Here is a 23781-nt window from a genome sequence, read left to right as displayed (position 1 = left end):
CTACACCTACTTACAATCCTCAGAAGACTCAATCTAAGACAGGATCTGCTGACTCTCTTTAAACTGAGCTCAACTCAGAGTCTGCAAACTTCCTGTATACACTCATCGGCCACTTTATTAGGTACCCCATGCTAGTAACGGGTTGGACCCCCTTTTGCCTTCAGAACTGCCTCAATTTTTCGTGGCATAGATTCAACAAGGTGCTGGAAGCATTCCTCAGGGAGTTTGGTCCATATTGACATGATGGCATCACACAGTTGCCGCAGATTTGTTGGCTGCTCATCCATGATGCAAATCTCCCGTTCCACCACATCCCAAAGATGCTCTATTGGATTGAGATCTGGTGACTGTGGAGGCCATTTGAGTACAGTGAACTCATTGTCATGTTCAAGAAACCAGTCTGAGATGATTCCAGCTTTATGACATGGCGCATTATCCTGCTGAAAGTAGCCATCAGAAGTTGGGTACATTGTGGTCATAAAGGGATGGACATGGTCAGCAACAATACTCAGATAGGCTGTGGCGTTGCACATTTGAGTCACATATTTGAGTCACTGTTGCCCTTCTATCAGCTCGAACCAGTCTGGCCATTCTCCTCTGACCTCTGGCATCAACAAGGCATTTCCGCCCACAGAACTGCCGCTCACTGGATCTTTTTCGGACCATTCTCTGTAAACCCTAGAGATGGTTGTGCGTGAAAATCCCAGTAGATCAGCAGTTTCAGAAATACTCAGACCAGCCCTTCTGGCACCAACAATCATGCCACGTTCAAAGTCACTCAAATCACCTTTCTTCCCCATACTGATGCTCGGTTTGAACTGCAGGAGATTGTCTTGACCATGTCTACATGCCTAAATGCACTGAGTTGCCGCCATGCGATTGGCTGCTTAGAAGTTAAGTGTTAACGAGCAGTTGGACAGGTGTACCTAATAAAGTGGCCGGTGAGTGTATGTCTTCATGTTTCAAAAGATAATTCAAAAATTTGCAATATGGAAGGTCATCCACTCCAGCCAGAAGGTCATCAGTCACTCACATCTCTTCCATAGGAACCTCTTATGAACTCTTGACAGTTCCAAAAATTTTTAAATTGTAACTTCCTACATGATATGTTTTTTGGACCTCTGTGTTATTTTAAATATGTGTGGATTGTTGAAATGTAAAGCACTGTTAAACCTGTCAAGCCAATTCCTGTTTCTCAAATATATTACAGAGATATGATCATTTCTTCACAAAACAATATCTGGAAAACTGAAAACCCCAAAAGTAGGGTGACTTTTGTCTGAAACTGTAGAGTAAACAACACAGTAGCTCAGTGAGTTTGAATCATATAGCTGTATGGCCAGTTTGAGTGTGTGAGTAATATAGTTACACCTTTTTTTTTCAACCTACATTTCAGAATACTCCTCATGGACGTTTGGCCATGAAAACACCAGCAGCCACTCCGCAGTCAACATTTCAACCAGCCATGGAGAAAATTTCACCATTTCCTTTTTACTGCGATCCCTCAAACCCAACGGTTTAATCCTGCAGTTCCGCCGAGAGGGAGAGTCCTATTTGACAATCTATCTCAAGGAAGGCACTGTTGCCATCTACAGTCCTCACACAACTCTTTTGTCAGAATCTAAGCAAGTCACTGATGGGAAGAATCATTTAGTGATGATACAGATTAACAATTCTCATGTGGTTTTCCCTAAAGCCGGGAATCATCGGGCCATAGGCAACATTAATATAGAAGCAGGAGATGTGGCCTTTGTTGGAGGGCTCCCTGCAGGCAAGAATACTAATGCATGGGGTGGAAACTTCAAGGGGTGCTTACAGGACATTCGACTGGATGACAAACAAATAAGTTTTGGTGATCATCCAAAGGATTTGGAAATTTACCAGTCAACCACAGAGAACGTGCATAAAGGATGTAACAGTGACAACACATGCAAGGTAAAGGAGATGTATACAATTATTTACGTATATATATAGGTAATCTAAATTTTAATGACGTATTGTGAAACAGAAGTATTCACTATCCACAAAGTAAATTAACAAAAGTAAAGTTTCAAAAGCTTTGGCTTATTTGTTTCTGTAGAAACCTATTTGCAATTATTTTGAGTAATGTGTCAGTTTCAGGAAATTATATTGTTTTATCATTACAGGTGGTCTGATATGAAAATCTGAGCTGATAACAATATCTTATACTTATATTTCATCAATATAACTAATATATACAGATAAAATAATGCACATTTAGATTTGTGAGATGATCAAAATTCATTCAGACTAAAAGTATGAAAACGGAATATTTGAATGTCTTACTAAATTTTTAAAAATCTAATATCCAGATGAGATTGCACAGCCAATTTAAAACACAAGTAACCAGTAGAGTCCCTTTAGCAACTGTAACAATTTGTAATTAATGGGAAGCTGTGGATCTCTTCAGCTATTTAAATGTCACTTTGTATCTCTGGCTGCTTTTCATATTTTTTTTTACCTAACCCTACATTAAACTTTGCGATGACTATCGCTGCAACTGCTCTATTGTGCTTCTTGGTGTTGGTCTTCAAACATGCTGTTTGTTCAATAATGTTCTCTAGCAAACCTCTTAGTCCTTCAGGGAAATCCTGTATCCATAATGAGATTAAATTACACACAGTTGGACTAGTTAGTAATAAGGTGACATTTGAAGCCTGTCAAACTCAAAAAGTGCATTTTGCAGAATGTAATTGCAAAAGATTTTTTTTTTATTAAATCCCCAGGAACTATTAATGGATCATTTTGTAGGACGTTTAAAGTTTAGCCGTTTGATTGTCTTTGAAAGAACCTTGATCTGCATGTTACTAATCCCCTGTGCAGCTTTCACTTAGGTGGGTTCATCAGGTAAGAGATTTTACACTTGATCATTTAATCCCTCAATCTGTGTTCTGTTCATAGGTTAACCCCTGTTTAAATAAGGGGAAATGCCAGGTCACTTGGAATGATTTCAAGTGCTTGTGCCCTGTGAACTTTTCTGGCCAGCTCTGTGAAACACGCCTGTGGTGCATTGACAAGCCCTGCTATGAAGGAGCAAGCTGTGTGGATCTGATGGATGGTTATGAATGTAAGAAGTAATGTTTGTTTGTCTTAAAAAGCTGATATTGCTCATTGTATTATAATTTGCAAAGATCTTTGTTTTTTTTTATTCATTTTACAAAATCAGTTTTGTAATTACTGTAACTTGTTTTATACCAATAGGTTTGACGGAAGCTGTTTTTCAAAACAACTCTATTCAGTATATTGCCAATGGCTCCCTTCTGAATCCTGTGACGAACATCACCATGGCCATACGGACACGGAACGAGAATGGGATCTTGTTGCGTTCTGAAGGCAGAGCACAAGTATTGTGTTTGGGCCTATTAAACTCCAGCCTACTGGTCAAACTGGACAGTGGGCCAGGTGAAGAACTACTGGCCTTTACCAGCGACAGGACCATCTCAGATGGTGCATGGCACCAGATCCACCTCAGTATGGTCAACCCTCTGTCTTCAGTGTCTCGTTGGCACCTCACTATTGATGGGCAGAGGACTGGTGTCAGCTTTGGAGTAAGCGGCAACTTGAACTTTCTGAATAACAGCAAGGTTTGGCTGGCCGAACGCTACATTGGATGTTTACGGGAAGTGAGAATAGGTGGCGTTTATCTGCCTCTAATAAAGGTACCAGACACCCCACAGCGAAGCCGGTTCTCCAAGATAAGTGGCCTTGAACCAATCATTGGGTGCCAAGGTTCACCAGTTTGTGATGCCCAGCCCTGCCTTAACCAGGGTGTGTGTCATGACCAGTTTAATGAGTTTAACTGCAGCTGCGGCCCTGGATGGGAAGGGAGCTTGTGTGAGAAGGAGATAAACGAGTGCTCTTCAGCTCCCTGTGTCTACGGTTTATGCAAAGACCTCATGGCAGACTATCAGTGTGAATGTGAACCTGGATATAAAGGGAAAAATTGTCAGGATGAAGTGGATAATTGCCAGGAGTTCAGCTGCATAAATGGAGGATTATGTGAACAAGTTGCTGGAACTTATACCTGCTCATGTCCTCCTGGGTACAAGGGCAAGCGTTGTCAGTAAGTATTCCCTATTAAGTAACTTTAATATAGTGACTCATGCATGTGTTTTACTAACCGCATACAGGGTTTGACAGTTTGGAAACATGATTTGGTGTTATCCAAATTCCCTCTCAAGGATATAAATCTAAAGCTATTAAAGGTCAACGCTCAAAATTTTCCACCTAAAGAGCATAAATCTACATTTTTGCATTTATTCAAGGTTTTGTTTAAGCTTACAGCTCATATCTTGATATCCAGGTATAAAAATAGCGAAATATATAAAAGTGTGTAAAATCTAATTTCCTGTGGAACAAACAAGGTATGTTAGAATTGAATGAAAGAAAAAGTATATAGATGGAGATACATGTTGCTAGCTTTTCTAGGTTTATTACAGACCGATGACATTGAGGGCTTGACATAAACAGCCATCAACTTGCTTTGGTGGGTATTAAAGCCGCTCCTAATTGCCTTCATTTATCTTATTCATAGCCATAGTCTTCTGAAACATCATCTAAAATTATAGGCTAATCTTAATACAACTTTAACGTTTCATTTCCCATGAGCACCACCTGCGCACAGTGTTTGCCCACTGGTCTGTTCGCAACTGATGTCACTTCAAAAAGGTGGCCCCTGTGAGTAAATAATTTCTTAAGCTGTCACCGCACATTCAAACCCACTGTCTGCAGAGCGGGCAATTAAAAACTGATGATAGACCGAAGAAAGGCAGGATAGAAAAAATGTTGCCAGGTTAGCGACTTTTCAGACCCTTTTCTGACTTTTTTTTTTAAAGTTACTAGTGACAAATCTGGTTACTTTACAATGTGTTTTTGTAGACAATGTTGACAACACATGTAAGCCCTGATTGCTCAGACTATAGCAATTTTCTTTACTGAGGAGTGACGGAGTGAGCCCCTCTCTCCCCTGAAGCACTGACAGGGAGTCCAACGCAGCTCTGCAGCCAACGCCTGCAGGCAGAGAGAGAGGAAGTTCTCCTTTGTTTCTGTTATTGAAAATGAGGTACACATGTTCAAAGCGTCCACAACACACCACTTAAAAAAAAAAAAAACAGATGTAAATAAAATATCAGTATTTTTTTAAATCTTGCTTTAAAGCTACACTGTAATTTTCAACGGCTCAATCCCAACACTTTTCCACCTCCAACTATAAAGAGGCATCATAGTACGAAATGGCTTACATAAAATCTGCATCACCTATCATGTCAAGTAAAGATGAAGTTTGTTTTCAAAGATCATACTATAAATAATATTCTATTAATCTGTTTTGGTTATACATTTTATAAAGGCCTAACTTGCCACAGTCAAGTTTGAGGGTAATGGCGATCTCTAGAGTCACCTAGTTTGTCAGCTCTGCATATTCAATTCAGTTTATTTATATAGCACCAATTCACAACACATGTCATCTCAAGGCACTTTACAGTTCACCAGATAATCCAGTCAAATTGATTCAAAGTTTTCTATCTAAGGAAAACCAGTTGATTGCATCGACTCATTGACCCGAATGCAATACCTCACACTAAGCATGCTTGTAGCGACAGTGGAGAGGAAAAACTCCCTTTTAACAGGAAAAAACCTAAAGCAGAACCAGGCTCAGTGTGAGCGGCCATCTGCCGAGGCCGACTGGGGTTCAAGGAGACAGAAGCTGAGATACAAAAAGCAGCTGTAAAAGGCGGCCCCGTCCAGGAAACACACAGCCAGGCAGACGAGCTCCGAGCCAGCTCCCATATCAGAGGATGAAAGAGAGCACATCCAGCCAGTCACAGTCAGAGAAACAGGACTACATTGGAAAACAGGCAGATCTCCAACATCTATAAACAAGGATGTTGATGGCAGCAGCACAGCTGATACTTCTCTCCAGGATGACGTCACAGCCAAACAGGAACAGACGAGGCAAAGCTACTATGAGAAAAAGCAGAGAACATAACAGATTCTGCAGAGTGGGAAAATAGAGATAGAATGAAGCAGAATGATAAAATGGGGGTCCCTATGTCCTCCAGAAGTCTAAACCTATAGCAGCATAACTATAGAGATAACTCAGGATAACCTGAGCCACTCTAACTATAAGCTTTATCAAAAAGGAAAGTTTTAAGCCTAGTCTTAAAAGTAGACAGAGGTTGATAACTAAAAGATCTACCTCCCATTCTACTTTTAGAAATTCCAGGACCAATGAGTAAACCTGCAGATTGAGAGCCAAGTGCTCTGTTAGGAATATAGGGAAGAATCAGATATCTGATGTAAGATGGAGCTTGGCCATTTAAGGCTTTATATGTGAGAAGAAGGATTTTAAATTCTGTTCTCGATTCAACAGGAAGGCAATGAAGATAAGCTAGGATAGGAGAGATATGATCTCTCTCTTTTTCATTTTCATCATTTGCAGTATTTTGGATCAGCTGAAATCTTTTAAGTACAGTTTGTGGATTTCCTGATAGTAAGGAATTACAGTAGTCCAGCCTTGAAGTAAGAAATTCATGGAGTAATTTCTCAGCAGCACCCTTTGACAGGACATTTCTAGTTTTTGCAATATTGACCAGATGAAAGAAGGAAATTCTAGAAACCTCTTTGATTTGGATTTGGATTTAACTGACAGGTCCTGATCAAAAATAACACCAAGATTTTTTTACTTTATAATCTGAAATCAGTTTAATCCCATGCAAATGAATGAATGCAAATGACTGACTAATCAGCTTCTTTTTCAAAGAATCTGGTCCAAAGACTAAACCACACTCTCCTGGGCTTTGTTCAGTCCCCCACAGCCTTTTCAATGTTTCTTGTCTGATTTATTACCTGAACAACATTTAAGCCACTGAGTCATGATAAACTGTATTCCTTCAAGCCCTAACATGATTCAAACGTGTGCTAGACTTTCTTATGCATATATTTGTGAAGCCAGCATCTGCAGTATATGCTCATAATATTTGTGTTTTAAAATGTGGTTGATGCTGTGTGCCATATACAGTATGTTCTAATTAGAATTAATCTTGTAAGGCTCATGAGACTATACAAAGGAGTATTTTGCTTACTTTCAGTAAAAACGGTCCTGGGTTTAATTTACTAGTCAGGACATCAATGTGGAGTTTGCTGCATAGGTCCTCTGGGTTCCTATTACAAGTAAAAACATATATGTAAGTGCAATAATAAGCCACTCTTAGTCCACCTTAAATATTAATTGGTGTGACCATGGACAGTCTGTGATGGACTAATGACCTGTTTATTTTGTGCAAAAGAATGTATTTTTTAATTATTTTCTGACATTATCTAAATCATTTGTCAGTAATGAAAAAAGGCCAAGTATCATGGCAAATACATTTTGTGTTTTTAATAGATGGCGTTTCCCGCCAGTAGCTTGTGATGCATTCATGGATTGCCTTAATGGTGGGGTTTGCATAGGAGGCAACTGCACCTGCAAACCTGGATACACTGGTGAAAGGTAGGACCTTGGTACCATACTGTAAATGGTACTGTAAACTTTATGCACTTAGCAAGGTGTATCTGTTTGAAATTGTGTGTGGGTATTTGTTTACAAAAGCCTGTTGGTCAGTGTTTTACTAAAACCTTCTGATGTGTTTCAGGTGTGAGATGGAAATAGATGAGTGTGAATCCAGTCCCTGTCAAAATGGAGCCACCTGTCTAGACCAGCTCAACCACTTTCAGTGTGTGTGTGTCACAGGCTTCAGTGGTAAATTGTGTGATAACAAAGTAAGTTGAACACATTTTTTAAATTGTGGCATAAGTTCAGAACATAGCATCCTGTATTCAGGGCCAGACAGAAAGTTGGATAACTCAAAGCGTTTATTAAAATACAAATCGGGCTGTGGATCTGGGGTATCTGTGGTTAGGGCAGGGCACCGCCCATCACTGGAAACTCTGGTTTAGCAGTTCAGTCCATCTCCATAGAACGGGGTAGGATCCAGCCAGTGGGCTGCCAAGGAGATGCGGCAGGCGCCAGCCAGAGTGTCCCAGATGCTTCAGCCCCGGAGAACATGCAGGATTCTGAGCCAGATCAGAGAAAACAAAACTCAAAACAGAACAAAAGGTGAATTTTGTACTGGCAGCCTGTTGATACACACCAAGGGCCATTATATTTACCAGAAAAATAATTTAATATATCTCAAATTAAGCTAATACTAGGTTCAGAAGTTATGCAGTTTTGCTTTAAATCTTTTTTTGAGCAGGGACACCTTGCTTAACTCCTTAGGTATTGTTGTTTGTATAGAGCACAGTCCATGACAATTGGAATTTTTAAGGAAATAGTACAAAATGTCTAATATCACCTAGTGAAGAAACAAAATAATGATAAAAAAAAAAAATAAATGAATATCTATCTTGTGCAACAGTAAACTGTTTTCAATAGAGTTATACTTGCTGTACCAGGTAAGACATTGATTTCTCATGTAAACAAAAGAACAACAGGCACCACATAGTTGATAATATCTACTCTAACTGCATAAAGAGGTTTTCTTGTCATGCCTAACTTAGCCCTCCTCCAGTAATACGTATTCATATTTACATATATACTCAGTTGTAGGTAAGACACAGAACACAGAGCCTAAGTTGAAATTCAATTTAAAAGTAAATAATATCCCATGCTCTTTTTTCAGAAAGGGGAGCATAAGGAGCGAGTTCCCTGGCTGGCAGTGACCATCCCCCTGACAACCCTGTGTGTGCTGCTAGCCATTGTGACAGTTTTTTTCATGATCATGACAGCACGAAAGAAGAGGCAGTCAGAGGGCACATACAGTCCCAGCTCTCAGGAGGTAGCCGGCGCAAGGTTGGAAATGGGAAGCGTGCTCAAAGTACCACCCGAGGAGAGGCTGATCTAAATTCTGAGGTTGCCTTCTCAGAATCTTGCATCCAAAGGATGCATATAATGCCAGAGCAAATATATATATGGCAAAATCATACTGATTGCTCTACAAACTCAGAAGAAACAGTAGGGAAGTCAGCTGCCTGGAACAACTGCTGATGCTGGATACAAATGAATTCATTTTTGCTTCTTTCTAGTGATGACATAAAAAGGAACATGACGGTTTGTGAAAAAAAAGCATCTCAATGATTGTTGCATAATTCTGTGAGGAAATTTGCACAAGTCTTTTACACTGTGAAAAGTACTGTCAACCCTTTGGCAGCGGGAATGATTTTTAAACCATTGAATTCAGTATTTTTGTACCTGATCAACTTGTCCTACTTTTCTTTGACAAATAATGTGTTCATATGAGTAAGAAAAACATACCACAAACCATTTGAATGTATTTACAGTTTATTTAGTAGAACTGTCTCAGATATGATATCATAAATGTTCATCTATTTGGGCTTTCAAAGACATTCTTACTGCTGTATATAGGATGTCCTGATCAGGATTTCTTTTTTTCTGTTACTTATTACAGAATAGGCATTTCATAATATTTACTCCTCAATTGTTTTTTAATAGAAGTAGAAAAAAAATGACCACAGTGAATACCTAAATATATTTCCTTAAAATTACATTAAAATCTCAGATTAAGAAGTTGTAGAAAACTGCTCTGTTATTCTAAGAAACATCTCCCAGAAAATGTTCCAATAATCTGACTGGACACATAGTTGTAGTTTCCTTTGAACACGTGTTGCTCTTTTTGCCTTTGTTTTGAGTGAACCATTTTTTTTCTGTAGCACTAGGCAGCATGTTTACTCACTTTTTTAATATGACTCTAAATTCTCCTTATAAATAATTTAATTATAGTTCCAGTAAGAGTACAGAAAACAGAAATCGCTGTTCTCTTGCTTTAGAGACCTAATGTTTAAATAATTTAGGTAAAACAAAAATGTCTTTCTCCAACACTAAACAGGCAGTTTGCAATGATAAATATTTAGCATGAAAAATGTGGTCAGCATCAAACTGAGTGTTTAGTGGGCACAAACACAGAGCACCATCAGGCTCCTAAAGACAAATCAGATTGGGGCATCTTCAGCTGTATCCCTTTCTTTGTGTACACTGTATGAATGAACAGGGTGACCCTGCCATCTAGATTTCTACCTGTATTTGACTTTGTGATTGTCCTCATATGTGTGTCTTGTACTGCATGTGTATGTACTGTATGCTGCAAAGGTTGAAGTCACTGTATCCTCCATATTCCCAATGGTATATTTAGACAATTTTATTTTAAAAAATGTGACTGTTGCGGCTAATGTGTCAGAAAAAGGTCAAAATGTGGATGTTTTAAATTTTGTAAAGAACATTTGCTTGATGTCTGATGTATGTAAGAACATCTGCTTGATGTATAGGTGAATCATGAATATTCACTTTTTGTGTTTGACAATTTAACGGGCATACTTCATTTATGAAGGCGTTTTAACTCTAAAACTACTAACATGGGGTGTCCAGAGGAAAAATAGTCATGCATCTGTGGTTCAGCAGAGATAAACACTAATTTCAAAAGGCTTGATTTGTTAGATATATCCACTTTCTAGAATAACCAATGAGGTGCAGTGATGTAGCATTTAACTAAACCGCACAAATACAGATTTTAATACAAAAATGTATGGTTGATAGCTCGTGGAGCTTGAAGAGCTTTATTTAAAGCATCTCAGTAAAAAAAAACATCTCCTTTTTTGAAGAACTGGAAAGCCCACTTTGCCTGACAAGAATGTGCATAGGAAACTGTTAGAAGAACCTGTGATCTAGCAAAACACCTATCTATCCATCCATCCATCCATGCATCCATCCATCTTCTCACACTTAACTTGTGTGCGGCTGGCACCTATCTCCCTCAGTCTATGCACAAAAGTAAGGACTTGGACCGGTTGCTAGTCCTTCATGGGGTAACACATAGACACACAACCATGCATACACACACTCACACCTAAGGAAAATGTAGAGATGCCAGTTAACCTAACACTCATATTTTTGGACTGTGGGAGGAAGCCGGAGTATCCGGAGAAAACCCACGCATGAAAGAACATTCAAACTCCATTTGGAAAGACCCTGGTCGGACAATAAAACAAACAGTTGTTTTAGATGCTGAGAGCCTGTTAAAGGGTGAGCTCTTGTGTCAAACTCGAAGCAAACTTACTGCTCCAAGTACTTACCTACTGCGCTCATTTATACTTTGCTGAAAAACTAGCAACCAATTTCTTTATTATGATTTCTCTTAATTATTTCACACTAAATGTATTAGCACAAAAATGTGTGAATTAGCACAACAAATAAGTTAAATGTTATGTCAGTTAGTTGGTAGTGCAGGGTTATGTTTTGATAAAATCAGAATTAGTCCGCAAATTTGACACCACTACTGTATACTGTACTTGCCTGTACCCAGAGAAGCACTACTTGCCTTTTATTCTAGTTTCATCTGTGCTGTCGGTTTCCCAAATTCACGGTCTGTAAATTTTACAGAAAACATTCCACATCGCCCCGAAAATCGCACAGTGTATGCCCGGCTTTAGTTTTAAGTATTTCATGTAAATCATGTCTTAAGGGTAACAAGATAAAACCGCATATACGAGTAGTTTAAAGTGAATGCTTTTAAATCCTTCCTTTTCCCCCTTAAATTATGCAGTTGTGGTCTCTATGAAGTGGAACTGCAATACTCTGGTCTGAATTCTTTGTCTTTGTAACTTCACAGGCTCCTACTTTACCACTGTTCGGAGAGTACCTCATTCTGGTGCAGCTTCTTAAAATAGTCAGTCCCCCCTAAGTATTGATCTCCACCGTGTTGGTGATTGTTTTACCCCATTGGTGATTGTTTTAGTCTGATAGTAGACTATCAAATGGAAGACTTTCTCACAGCCTTGAACCTTTCTGGTCAGATGAGAAAAACCGAAGACTCTTTCCTATTTTTTTCAAAAAAAATTGTCATTACACTGTCTCAAGTACAGAGCAACAATCTCTATGCATTTAAACCATCCCCGGCCTGCCGTTGTGTGGCGCCCGGGGAGCAGTGTAGACTTGCTCAGGGACCCAGAGTGGCAGTCCTTGGGAGTAGAAACCTCAAGATTCCAAGCTGGGGATTTCCACACAATATTTTCTTCATTCTTTGGCTTCTCTTCAAGGATGTACATGGCAAAAATCTGACATGTACAAAAACATCATCTGATATATTCTTTGTGAATATTGTAAATTAATGTCTTGTCAGTTCAAGCTATGTTTTGCTGTCTTCTTCCTGTCAAAACCCATTCTACCTTCAACATTCAAACACAAATACAATCTGAAAGAAAGACCAGAGAATACAGAGAAACAAATGTATGTTATCTTAAGTGTTATGACACTGGTATATTATTTATTACTGACATAACTTTGCTTTATTATTTTGTAGAATTGCATGACCGTAGGCAAGATCATTTTATCTAATCCAGTTGATATTGGCATTGAGTATTCTATATCAAAGGGTTAAAAGAACCATTTGAAAATGGTAATTCCAAAGTTATGTGAATGGTGCAACACTAATATGTGCCTTGATGTTCTCCTGAATCCAAGGAAAAAATGTTATATTGGTCCTCTTCAGATGTGATTGAGACATATCCAGACTGCTAAGGAGAAATATTTGGGAGACCACTAACTGTGGAAGGTTTAGTGCTTCCCCAATCTTACAATGCTATCACCATCATGTTTTTATGAAGATATACATCTTTAGCTGACTAAATGAATAAAAGTCATGTATAGTGTACTAAATAATTTTGATTAAAACTGCAGTATGCTCAGGATTAGTAAACAAAAACTCAATGAAACTTTTCCAATTTGTTTCACTGTTAAACCAAAACAATTATTTCCCTCATTGACTTAAACCCATTTTGAGTTTAGAAGCTTCTAAGTGTCAAAAATTATTTTTTCTCAATTTCTTTGGTTGGAGTCTCTTAATTTGATGTCCTTCTGAAAAACAGCTCTTAATGTACATCAACTAAAGCTTTCTATGTGAATAAGAGGTGTGTTTGAGACCATAGATGTCTATTTTTAACGTCTGTTGTTTGTATTTCTGTAAACATATGGATCTTAGTGTATTTTTTTGTTTGTTTTTTATTGTTCAAGTGAAAAAATAAAATAGAGTAAATTCAACAATCAGGTGTGCAAAAGTTTTCTGAAGGTTAATTATGTGTTTCAAACACAATAAATATTATTGATTAAGGAAAAATGTCAAACATGTTTGAGCCATTCAAAGAGCATAGTTCTTACAGACTTTGTGCACTCTGTTGGCTAGAGAAAGCGCTCCCAGCTGAGGCTACGCTATGTAGCGACCAATATCCCTCCAGAGAATTCTGTGTTCACTGGACAGAGTCAGACTGCCTTTTTCCTGCGATTCAGAAGAAGCTGAACACAGCGTTTTATCCATCCTGCGATTCAAACCGAGTGAACGCCGTGTGTCCTGAATCCTGCTGCAGCAGAGACAGAGAAGAGCTAATCCAGCTCTGCAAACCGCCGAACAACAGAGGCCCCGATCATTGTTTGCTGAAAGAAGCAACTAGAACGGATTGTGACCGCCTGAGAGACGGAGCAGCGCCGCAGAAGTGCTACAGGCTGCGGCTAACCGCCGTAGCTAAAGGGGAGACATCCTGCATGCTACCATGAGTTATAAAATTAACCTCCTTGCAAATTGCCTCTTATTGTTGCATTGGATTAATCCAAATCTCTTTGAGTTGCTGTTGGATGAACGGACTGAACTGAAGATGGGCCTGCTGAGAACCAGACCCCGAGCCGTAGGCCTCCCATTCCATGGATGCTTAATAACTAATAAGTGCTCTGCTTGGGTGAACTATAGGTAGATAGAGTAGTCGTGTTGGTGTTTTATGTGAAATAAGCTTTCTGATTCAACTGGTTTCACTGAATGCTAACACTCACTACAGATCGAATGAGTCACGTGCTGCTGAAGCCAACTGCTACATCGTAAGCAAACCCTCTCTTTGTTTCAGTTGTACCCGGCCAGAACCAGAACCAACTAAGCTAACAGGTTTTCAGCCTCATCAAAATTTAATGCATTCCTGAGTCATTATTCAATTTTCACCATAAACTGAATGAAACTTTACTGTTTGACTGCAGTTAATGTCTGTGTCAGGGTTTATTTAGATTTTATCTGCTGCTATTATAAAGGACACTTTTAAATGCATTAAGCCTTAAACTTCGAAATCTTAGTCCAAAATAAGATTGATCATATTAAAAAATAGATCATTAGCACTCCTCTAACTGTGATTGGTTTATCTTTGGAAGGTGAGGCAGCATCTTAGGTAGCCGTAGAATCTGAAACGTCACCAATCTGATGAAAAAGGAAATGACACTTTACTCGTCATTAAAGATTCAATATTTATCTTGCACATTTAGAAAATATATATCAATATATTTCGAAATATTGTAATTGTATAATTAAATTTAAATTAGTTTTTTTTATGTCTGAAATGAAGAACTTAATCAAGGACATTGGGCCCTAGCGCCCTCTTTTGGCCAGCCGCCACTGCTCTGCTCTCCCGGTGTGATTCCATAGTTCCAGAGGGTGACATGGATGGCAGTCTGGTCCTTGTTCTGTTTTTTTCTCTGCTGGTTTTCTCACACTGATTTCCCGCTTTCCCTTTCTGAGCTCCAGAAAGCTGTCTTACCTAATCATCTGTTGTCCTGGTGATTCAACCCCCAGTGGAAGACAGCAGAAGCCCATTTTGGGTGTTTGACAGGCTGAAGTACCACTGAAAGCGTCCGTCATTCAGACCTATACTCTGAAAGAGGCGGTGGTATACCCATACACATTCGCAAACTGGGAACCTCCAGCACAGATAGCTTTTTCAGCTTTCAAATATTAAAAAAAACCCACTGCCAGTCATTTTGTAAATCCATGTTCACATTGATGAGGTGAAACCCGCAACGAGGCCAGGCCAGGCAAACATCAAGATGAGCAAAAGCAGACAGAAAGTTTTGCATGTTACACATTTGGTTCGAGCAAAACTTGAAAGGTTTGAAAGCCTTTCTTTAAAGTCAGTTTAAGTTAAGTTTGTGCACTTCTGTTTCACCCAACTGGATATTTTCTTTTCTGTCGCTTTGCTTCCAATGCTTTGCTGATACTCAGCTTTTTCAAACACTGCTTAAGCTGTTGAAGCTTTTCTGTGCATTACTGTTGCGTTGTGTACAGTGTGCCCGAATAATGTATTCAAATTTTAAAGAATTACAGTTTGTATGGTAATTGAAACACTAATAATTCCTTGTGTAACAAAATTTACATACAAAAGTTCTAATTTTACTCACAAAATATACAGACAAAATGTGATTTTTGTCCCATTTCTCATAGCAACGTCCATTATGGTCCAGGCACTGCTGACAACAGCACTCTCTCAAACAATAATCTTGGAATTTCAGTGGCTTGCTAGGGGTATTTCAACAATAACATTAAGTGATGAGCCTGGCTAATCCTGCAGGGACTGGTAAACCTGCTAATAGATAGGCCAGGGGTGTCATTCTGGTAAGAAAACGAGGACTTCAGCCTGTTCTTTTAGATGGTTTAACACTACTTCAGGTTGTCCTGGTTTGCTATCAAGACCTTTCAATTCAAGGTATAGTAAACTATAGTTAACTATAAGCTTAGATGAGATCTGTAAATTCTGTGACTAAAATACAGACATACGAATAACATCTGACCTTTTTTTTAAAAATGTAAATATATCTGTGGCACAATGTATACTGTACCCTATATGCTTCACAGACCTTGCTGCTAACATAGATGCACAGAAATACTTTTTAAATATTTCTATACATTTGATATATAAAACTCATATTTCAACACCACTTTTTATGATTCCATTTGAAGAAAGATATCCATGCCAACAAGTCAGTGAGCACAGTAATACACACAATTGACTTTTAAGTGGAGTATTGTCAGCATTCAGTTTAAGACAAGTTTTGGAATATTATGTTTACATTTGGAACAGTGTTCTACAACCAGAATATTTCCAAAACATGACCACATTTCGTATAAATGTAGAGTTTAGAGGGCTGATGCATAGAGATAATACTAACACCATTACATCCCAATAAGGGCTTTTATTGTGCAATGAGATTTGTAGGATAGTGTATGTACATCTCAATTTGAATGACAGGAGAGGATGGGGTTTGGCATTTTAGCTCTGTACAGTCCACTATTATCTGCGTGTCAGAAAAGTCCTTGAAGTCATCAGGAAGGTGAGCTTTCACATCCTCAGCCTCCATCCAGATGGATGCTGAGCCCAAGAGGGTGTACAGGAAGTTGCTCCAGGAACAGATAATGTGACTTACAGTGGAGGTGGAAATGAGGAATCTGTTTGCCAAGTCCAGCTCTGCTCTGTGTAACCAGCAGACAGGTACATCAGGAATAGGAAGAATTCATCAATGGGTTGCAATGACTCTCTGTGAAAAAAAATAAAATAAACGGAACAATATTTACACTAAAAACAAAATGGGATGTAATGGGTGTGAGTAGTAATTGACAATGTGTCTGCACTAAAATACAATGTCATGTGTATGCTTTTGTCCCCTGACTGATTTTTTACTTATTTGCACATTTGGTACACTTAAAATTTTCAGATCACCAAACAGATGTAAACATTAAACAAGAATGGCCCAGGCAGACATAAAATGCAGTTTCTCTGTAATTATTTCATTTGTTAAGAGAATAATGCCATAAAACCCACATGTGCCTCTGTGAAAAAGTAATTTATTTAATTAATGTTTACATCTTTGGTTATCTGAAAATGTTAAATGTACCAAATGTGCAAAAAAAAATACAAAATCATTAGGGGGCAAAAAGATACACAAGGCACTGTGAATACATAATGCAACTGGTCTCCCATAATAAAATGGCTACAAATTGAAGAGCATTTAATTATTAAACGAATGTCAGCAATAATAAGATAAACAACACAATTGCATACCATGTGTGGTGGACGGACAGATGTTAGTTCTTCATTCATCCTCTCAGCAGCTTTGGCTCTGGATGCACGAACCATTTTATGCACAGATGGTTCAATCATTTCCCCAAAAAGCATGATCTCGCGATAATTTGGAAATAAACAAAAGGAGAGCATAAAATTTACAAAAGGTTCCTATTTGATGACAAACTCTTATTATACTAATGGACGGCTATTTGTTTACCTTGTGTACAGTCGGATGTTGGCGTCAGATTGGATGAATCTTTCAAACACAAATGTATGGCTTATCTTCAATTCATTAATTTTTTTCAAGGCTTAGGTTTTCTCTTCAATTTCTTGATCCTTTCGAGGGCCATATCCAGGATTGCTGCTTCTGGTGCTTTAGGGTAGTCATGATCATCAGGTGTGTGTGTGCAGTCCATTGCTTGCTCTTCATCTGACGGCTCTGGTGTTGTCTCTGGCGTGTTTACCTGCACTCTCTCCCAAACACTCAACCTCGGGGGTGGAGTCATAAAATTGTTCCACTTAAACAGTACTGGGACAGCTCCTTTCTGTAATCGCCTTTTCCCTAACTCTGTTTTTGGTAGAATTGTTTGCTCCTTTAAGAAATGTAGAACACCTTCGTATGGGGCGTGGGGACAAACTGTTCGCAGCGAATATTGACTAGCCATCTCTTTCTGAGCTCTAAATCGCTGGGAAACAAGTGAAAGCTCAACACGCCATTATATGTGGATGATGCCGAACACAGCGGCACACAACAGTGTTCGTGGTATTGCTTCTGTTGCCTGCTGAAATGAAAGCAGTCCTTTTTAAGACTCATGTCAAATCTCTTTGCTCAGGTTTCCCGGCGTCTTATCACAAAAGTTGCATAAACCGGAAACCAGGTACCCGCTTCATCAAACATGGAAGTGTCATCATGATGTTATGTGCAAAGAGTGATGTGCCTTTGACTGTTAGAATTTTTCATTAATTTAAATTTGTGGTCTAGCAGTGCTTCTATCATGTTTTATCTTTTTTTTTTTATCCTTCTATACCACTGTAAAGCACTTTGAATTGTTGATGTATTGGATTGTGCTAAAAACTCGCATTTCCTTGCCTTACTCTAAGAACAAGATAAACATTGAAATAAAAAAAGAAAAGATCCTGCAATCTGATAAAAGAGAACTCGAAGGTTTTAGTCATAAAAAAATGGTTACAGCTGGAGGTAAATGAAAAGGCTGGTGAGGCTGAAAACATCTTCTCTGCTTGCAGTACATGAATGACAGAATTATGTAGATTATGTAGAATTATGTGGATGAGTTTGGGTCAGAGGTGACCAGACATGTATAAGCAAGACAGCCATTATATCTGACTTATAGATAGGTTAGAAATGTTTATTTATTTATTTATTTATTTATTTATTTATTTATTTATTTATTTATTTATTTATTTATTTATTTATATTTGCCTTCAGCAAACTGAAATGATTTTAAGACTCCTAACTGACCTAAAACAGGAATTGTACTACATGACATTTTAAATGAAAGGTAAGTGTTTAAAAGAATGTTATCTTTGAATAATTAGAGGATGCCATCTGGGTTCCATGTCAGCATTCCAGGATCCACTCCCACAAAATTTGGGAGAAGGGAGGACAAGGATGATGCTTGACCTTTTACATTTACTATCATTAGCTAATCTAAAATCCAGCACACACACTGCATAGGAATCTAACATGCACAGAGTGGATTGGAGTTGGTTGGTCATGTTAAAATAAAGAACATAGGGACCCCTATTTTATCATTCTGCTTCACTCTCTCTATTCTTTCACTCTGCAAAATCTGTTATTTCAATCTCTTCCATTATGCTCTCTCCGCTTTTTCTCATAGTAGCTTTGCCTCGTCTGTTCCTGTTTGGCTGTGACACCATCCTGGAGAGAAATATCAGCTTTGCTGCTGCCATCAACACCTTTTTTCTAGATGTTGGAGATTGGCCTGTTTTTCAGTGTAGTCCAGTTTCTCTGACTTTGCCTAGCTGGACGTGCTCTCTTTGTCCTCTGACATGGGAGCTGGCTCGGAGCTCGTCTGCCTGGCTGTGTGTTTCCTGGATGTTGCCGCCTTTTACAGTTGCTTTTTGTATCTGCTTCTTTTTCTATGCCTGCTTCTGTCTCCTGGAACCTCATCTGCCGAGGCCAACTGAGCCTGGTTCTGCTGGAGATTTCTTTCTCTTAAAAGGGAGATTTTCTTGTCCACTGTCTCTACAAGCATGCTTAGTGTGAGGGATTGCTTACGAGTCAATGAGTCGATGCAATCAACTGGTTTTCCTTAGAGAGAAAACTTTTAATCGATCTGACTGTCTTATCCCATGAACTGTAAAGTGCCTTGAGAGGACATGTGTTGTGAATTGGCGCTGTATAAATAAACTGATATGAATTGACAACTGAACCAACTCAGTTACGTCCAGGCTATGTTATAAAATGGAGTTATCAAAAATGGTGAATGCTGCACTAAGGTCCAAAAACACCAGAACAGTGGTTCTTCCAGAGTCTTCATTTATATGGATGTCATTGACACCTTGACAAGGAGAGTGTCTGTTCTGTGGTGAGCAAAGAAGTCTGTCTGGACAATGTCAAAGCGGCTGGTAATTATTAGTAAGGTGTTCAACTGCTAAAACACTTGTTTTTAAATAATTTTACTAGTGGTGGGCATAGATTATATTTGAAATTTAGATTAATATAACTTTATTCTAGGAATAAATCTATATTATTCTAAAATGGCTCATTTAAATTATGTCAAAGGCATTTATGATATGTCATTCTTTGAACAGCTTTATATCATAAACTCTAGTTAAAAAGTAGGCTAAATAAATACAACAAAAGCTATATTTTCAAAAAGCGTACCACTTCATCCTCATTCAACCAAGAAATCATCATGAAGCAAACATAATGTTGTGGCAATCATTTGTGGTGTAGTGATAAAATTAAATTTGAAATGAGATAACATAGCCTACCTTAAACCTACCATCTTCCACATTGGCTAAGAGATGCTTTGCATTTAAAAGCTTAGCTCTGCCGCTGCTAAGCTCTCGGCTGAACCCTCAGTCTCTGGACCCAACCGGTTCCCCCTCTCACCGATCAGTCTGAACCTCATCAGGTACAACTCTGAATCAAAATCCTGTCTAGACGTCATAGTTACCTGGCTAACCAAACTATCCTTCTCTGCAGAGAAACTCTGAGAATCCAGTCCCGGACCTGCACCAGAACCAGTGCAAACAATTACTCTGTGTGTGTGCTTATCCAAATAAACTGTTTGAATTTTTACTCCTGTTTTCCGTGGTGTGTTCTGCATGTGTGTTTAATCACAGAGTCCCATCATGACAATCTAACGTTTAAGGGTAAAGCACTTTTTCAGTACTTCCACATTAAAAGTTGAAAAGGAATTCAGTAAAAGTTTTTCACCTGATGCTTTTAAACAAGTATCAGTTCTTCAGAAAATCAGAGCTGGTACTACAAGTATATGCAGTTTTATAATTGTTACACTTGTATTTTGGATATTAGAATATGCAGTTTTTACCAAGCTTTATGTTTATTAGTATTCATTCAGCAATTACATTTATCTCACGCTTTCAGCAACACTTATCAAATAGAACAGTGCCTCCTGAAACATGCTGTAGTCATTGTTAACAACTTCTCCAAAAAGAAGGTATACTGTATGTCTTGAAACCTCTCTCCAAATAGCTGGTATTCCTCTGCATGGTGCTTCAGCAGCATTATGATACTGCTCTGCTGGAATTCTTGCTGGGTAATCTCGCAAATACAAGTTGATTTTGGATCCCTCTGTCTAAAACATGTAAAGATTTATTTTTATAGGTGGATTAGGGCCTTTTTGAGGGGGTAGTTTACCCGATTACTTTCCACTAGCAGGTTCTATTTAAACACAAAAAATACATTTTTGGAAAAATTAACAAGGCAGCTTGTTTTGTATAGTATTTATAATGTCAACAACTTTAAGTGCTTCACATCAAGCAAAGCATTAGTGTGATGTAGAAGAAACTAAAGTATTTAAACGTCAAAAAATAAAAACATGATTCAAATTTAAAAAAAAAAGCTAAAATCTTACTAACACTAGCCTTGGAGGCTGTGCAGATTTGGACTCCTAATTAAAAGCTATTTACATGCAGCTGAAAACAGGTGGGTATTTAACCTGGGTGCAAATAAACAGTGTTTCAGCTGATCTGAGTCTTTCCAGACACGTGGAGCACATAAGCTGAATGAAGCTTCTCCAGGTCTGGTTCTGACTGGAAACTGATAAAAGACCTGATCCAGATGACCTTAGCAATCTGGTGGGTTCATACTGGGACAGGAGGTTACGGGTGTATCTTGGTCCAAAACCATTCAGAGCCCTAGAGACCACCATCAAGAAATAAAGTCTATCCTCACCTATCCTTAAATCTAGCCAGTTGACAAACCTCAGGACTGGATTGATGTAGCATTGAGTGTACTTGCCTGTAAAGGTTCTCATAAATTATGAGGTTATTCTTCACTGGCATTGTGCATTCATCAACAGTTTTGCTGATGAAACCATCAACACTCACAGCAACAGTCACTCCAAACATTCCCAGCTTCTCATTTTGTTTGAGGTGGAGTTTGTGGCTTTTGTATTCAATTTGGTAAGTGTTATGTTACCTGATGCAGACTGGTGGTAAGTAGGACAGAAGCAGACAACACATTAAATAGGTTGACTAAGAGCTATACTGAAGCGCGTCAGGATCTCCATACAGGTGAACATTCTAATTACCACCAGGGGGCAGTAGGGATGGGAATCGAAAACTGGTTCCTGTTCAGAACTGGTTCTCTGTGTTCCAATTCCATGGCACCATTTGGCAGCTCACTTAACAGTTATTTTAACAGTTCCAGGCTGCACCAGAGCCTAGTGCTGGGCAGCACGACTTACTTCACATTTTCTACGTGAGTTACGTTACATTTTTTAAAGCAAGTTACGCACATGGCATTCAGTAAGCAAGTACAACGTGACCAGGCATAAGTCTAGAAAATAAAAAAAAATAAAAATGGAGTCCCATCGGGTAAACCAATCGAAAGTACGTCTATTATGCAGAAAAACCTGCGCACACAACATGGAATTCATTTAAACAAATGCCGTATTTTTGATGCTTTTGGAAAGAAGCTAAAGTTACGACCAGCATGGAAGGCAACTCTGTTGGTAAGTTGCTAGTTTTATATCACTGGCTGTGCTTAATGTGGTTCCTAGTAAATCATATGCCATATCTGGAAATAAACCCATTTCCTACCTCTCTATGGGGTTATTAAACATGCCACGAAGTTGCTCCACAGTTCAGGGAGCGAGAGAAAGGTGACGCTTGTTTATTTAAATCATGGGCAAATGACTTTATTTCCTGAAATTGTACTGTAATGCTTTTTCATTAAACGGATGCCTTCTCCATTAGATTTAGATGACTGTGACAAAGCCTGGCTGACTCAGAGTCTGCCAGCTCCCATTACTGCCTTCTGTTTTCACTGAGGCAGGCAGAAATAGAATGTCCCAGGCAAAGGTAGACGAATGTCAACGTGCACTTACCAAGTTCATTGTTTAACACAATCGATAAGAGAATCGAATCGTTTCAAAGAATCGATACGGGAATCATAATCGTGAAAATCTTATCAATTCCCAACCCTGGGGGCAGTAACGACTATCCTATCAGTTACCTCCTGACACAACAGTAAGAAACTAGGTTTAGATTACGTGGTTTCTCAAACAAGTGTAATTCAATGATTAAAACTGCAATATGTTAAAATTAGCTACAATATTCAAATTGTCTCCGTAATATGTAACTAACCTGGTGACATAGTTCATTATATGTATGGTGCACCTTTCTAAGAATCTTGCCCGCTCAAGCCTCACCTGCCCTGACTCCCACTGATGACAGGAATTCTGTCATGACTTTTCTTCCATAAATTGGACCCTGTCTGTCAAGGCAAAAAGGAATTCACTCAACAATTTAAAACTCATCTGCCAAGCATTGATACTATGACTTAATAGTAATAAAATATTTTACAACCGAAACACATAACTTGGCCATTCTTTGGTGGCAAAGTGGTTAGCGCACACGACCTATATATGGGGGCCTTAGTCCTTGACGCGGGCGACGTAGTCCTTTCCCGCATGTCTCTAAACGTCCATAAAATGAGCCAATTCCATTAAAAACTCAAAAAACAAACAAACACATAACTTATGTGAAAATTGAAATATAATGTAAATTACACACATAAGATATAACCATGAAAATTAGTAGGCAAAATATATTGGGTTACCACATTAAAACAAGAGGAAGAAAGGGAAACGTGGCCCTGCCTTCAGATGAACGTTTAATCAAAGATGCCTTATCATTTGAACCTTAAAGTATGCCTCTTTGGTATAGATAGAAAAATCACAACAAAATTATTTAAAGGGCACCTTTTTATTATGCATTGACTAATTTCTAAGAAGTCTGAATGGTAGAAACAAAAGTAAGCATCAAACATCTAAAAAGAAACAATATTATGTCCTCTTTCTATAAGGAAATCCATCCACAGTTTTTTTTCCTTGACTGACACAGGACATAGAGAACTTTTACCTATATATAATTTATTAAAAAGGCTATAATGCTTTAAAGACTAAAACAACGAGAAGTATTTACATGACAGTCAACATTTAAGATGTTTACCAGTTAAAATGGAATACTGGGAAAAAGTGGGCATTTAGTGACCCAAGTATTTGTTGGGATCTGGAGCTGTACCACCTTTCTCCAGCAGAGTGCGCCGTGGATCCTCCTGAGCTGAGCCTCCAACACACCTGAGGCGCATCTCGTCATCAGAGGATC

General features: G+C 38.6%; 1 protein-coding gene across 1 annotated transcript in view; it reads left to right on the top strand.

Moving 5' to 3' along the window:
• LOC107102263 (protein crumbs homolog 1-like) overlaps positions 1–11869 on the top strand; it is a 30098-nt gene extending 18229 nt beyond the window's left edge. Inside the window, exons 8-13 of the mRNA XM_015401494.1 lie at positions 1397–1935; positions 2923–3088; positions 3223–4084; positions 7406–7510; positions 7653–7779; positions 8682–11869. Coding sequence (XP_015256980.1) covers positions 1397–1935; positions 2923–3088; positions 3223–4084; positions 7406–7510; positions 7653–7779; positions 8682–8903 — 2021 coding nt within the window. The 3' untranslated portion in view covers positions 8904–11869. The remainder of the gene's footprint in view (positions 1–1396; positions 1936–2922; positions 3089–3222; positions 4085–7405; positions 7511–7652; positions 7780–8681) is intronic.
• The last annotated feature ends 11912 nt before the right edge of the window (positions 11870–23781 follow it).

The sequence above is a fragment of the Cyprinodon variegatus genome, unplaced genomic scaffold (genome assembly GCF_000732505.1).
Source record: "Cyprinodon variegatus isolate N-32 unplaced genomic scaffold, C_variegatus-1.0 Scaffold1225, whole genome shotgun sequence".
NCBI lineage: Eukaryota > Metazoa > Chordata > Actinopteri > Cyprinodontiformes > Cyprinodontidae > Cyprinodon > Cyprinodon variegatus.
This window is presented reverse-complemented; position numbering and strand designations above follow the sequence as displayed.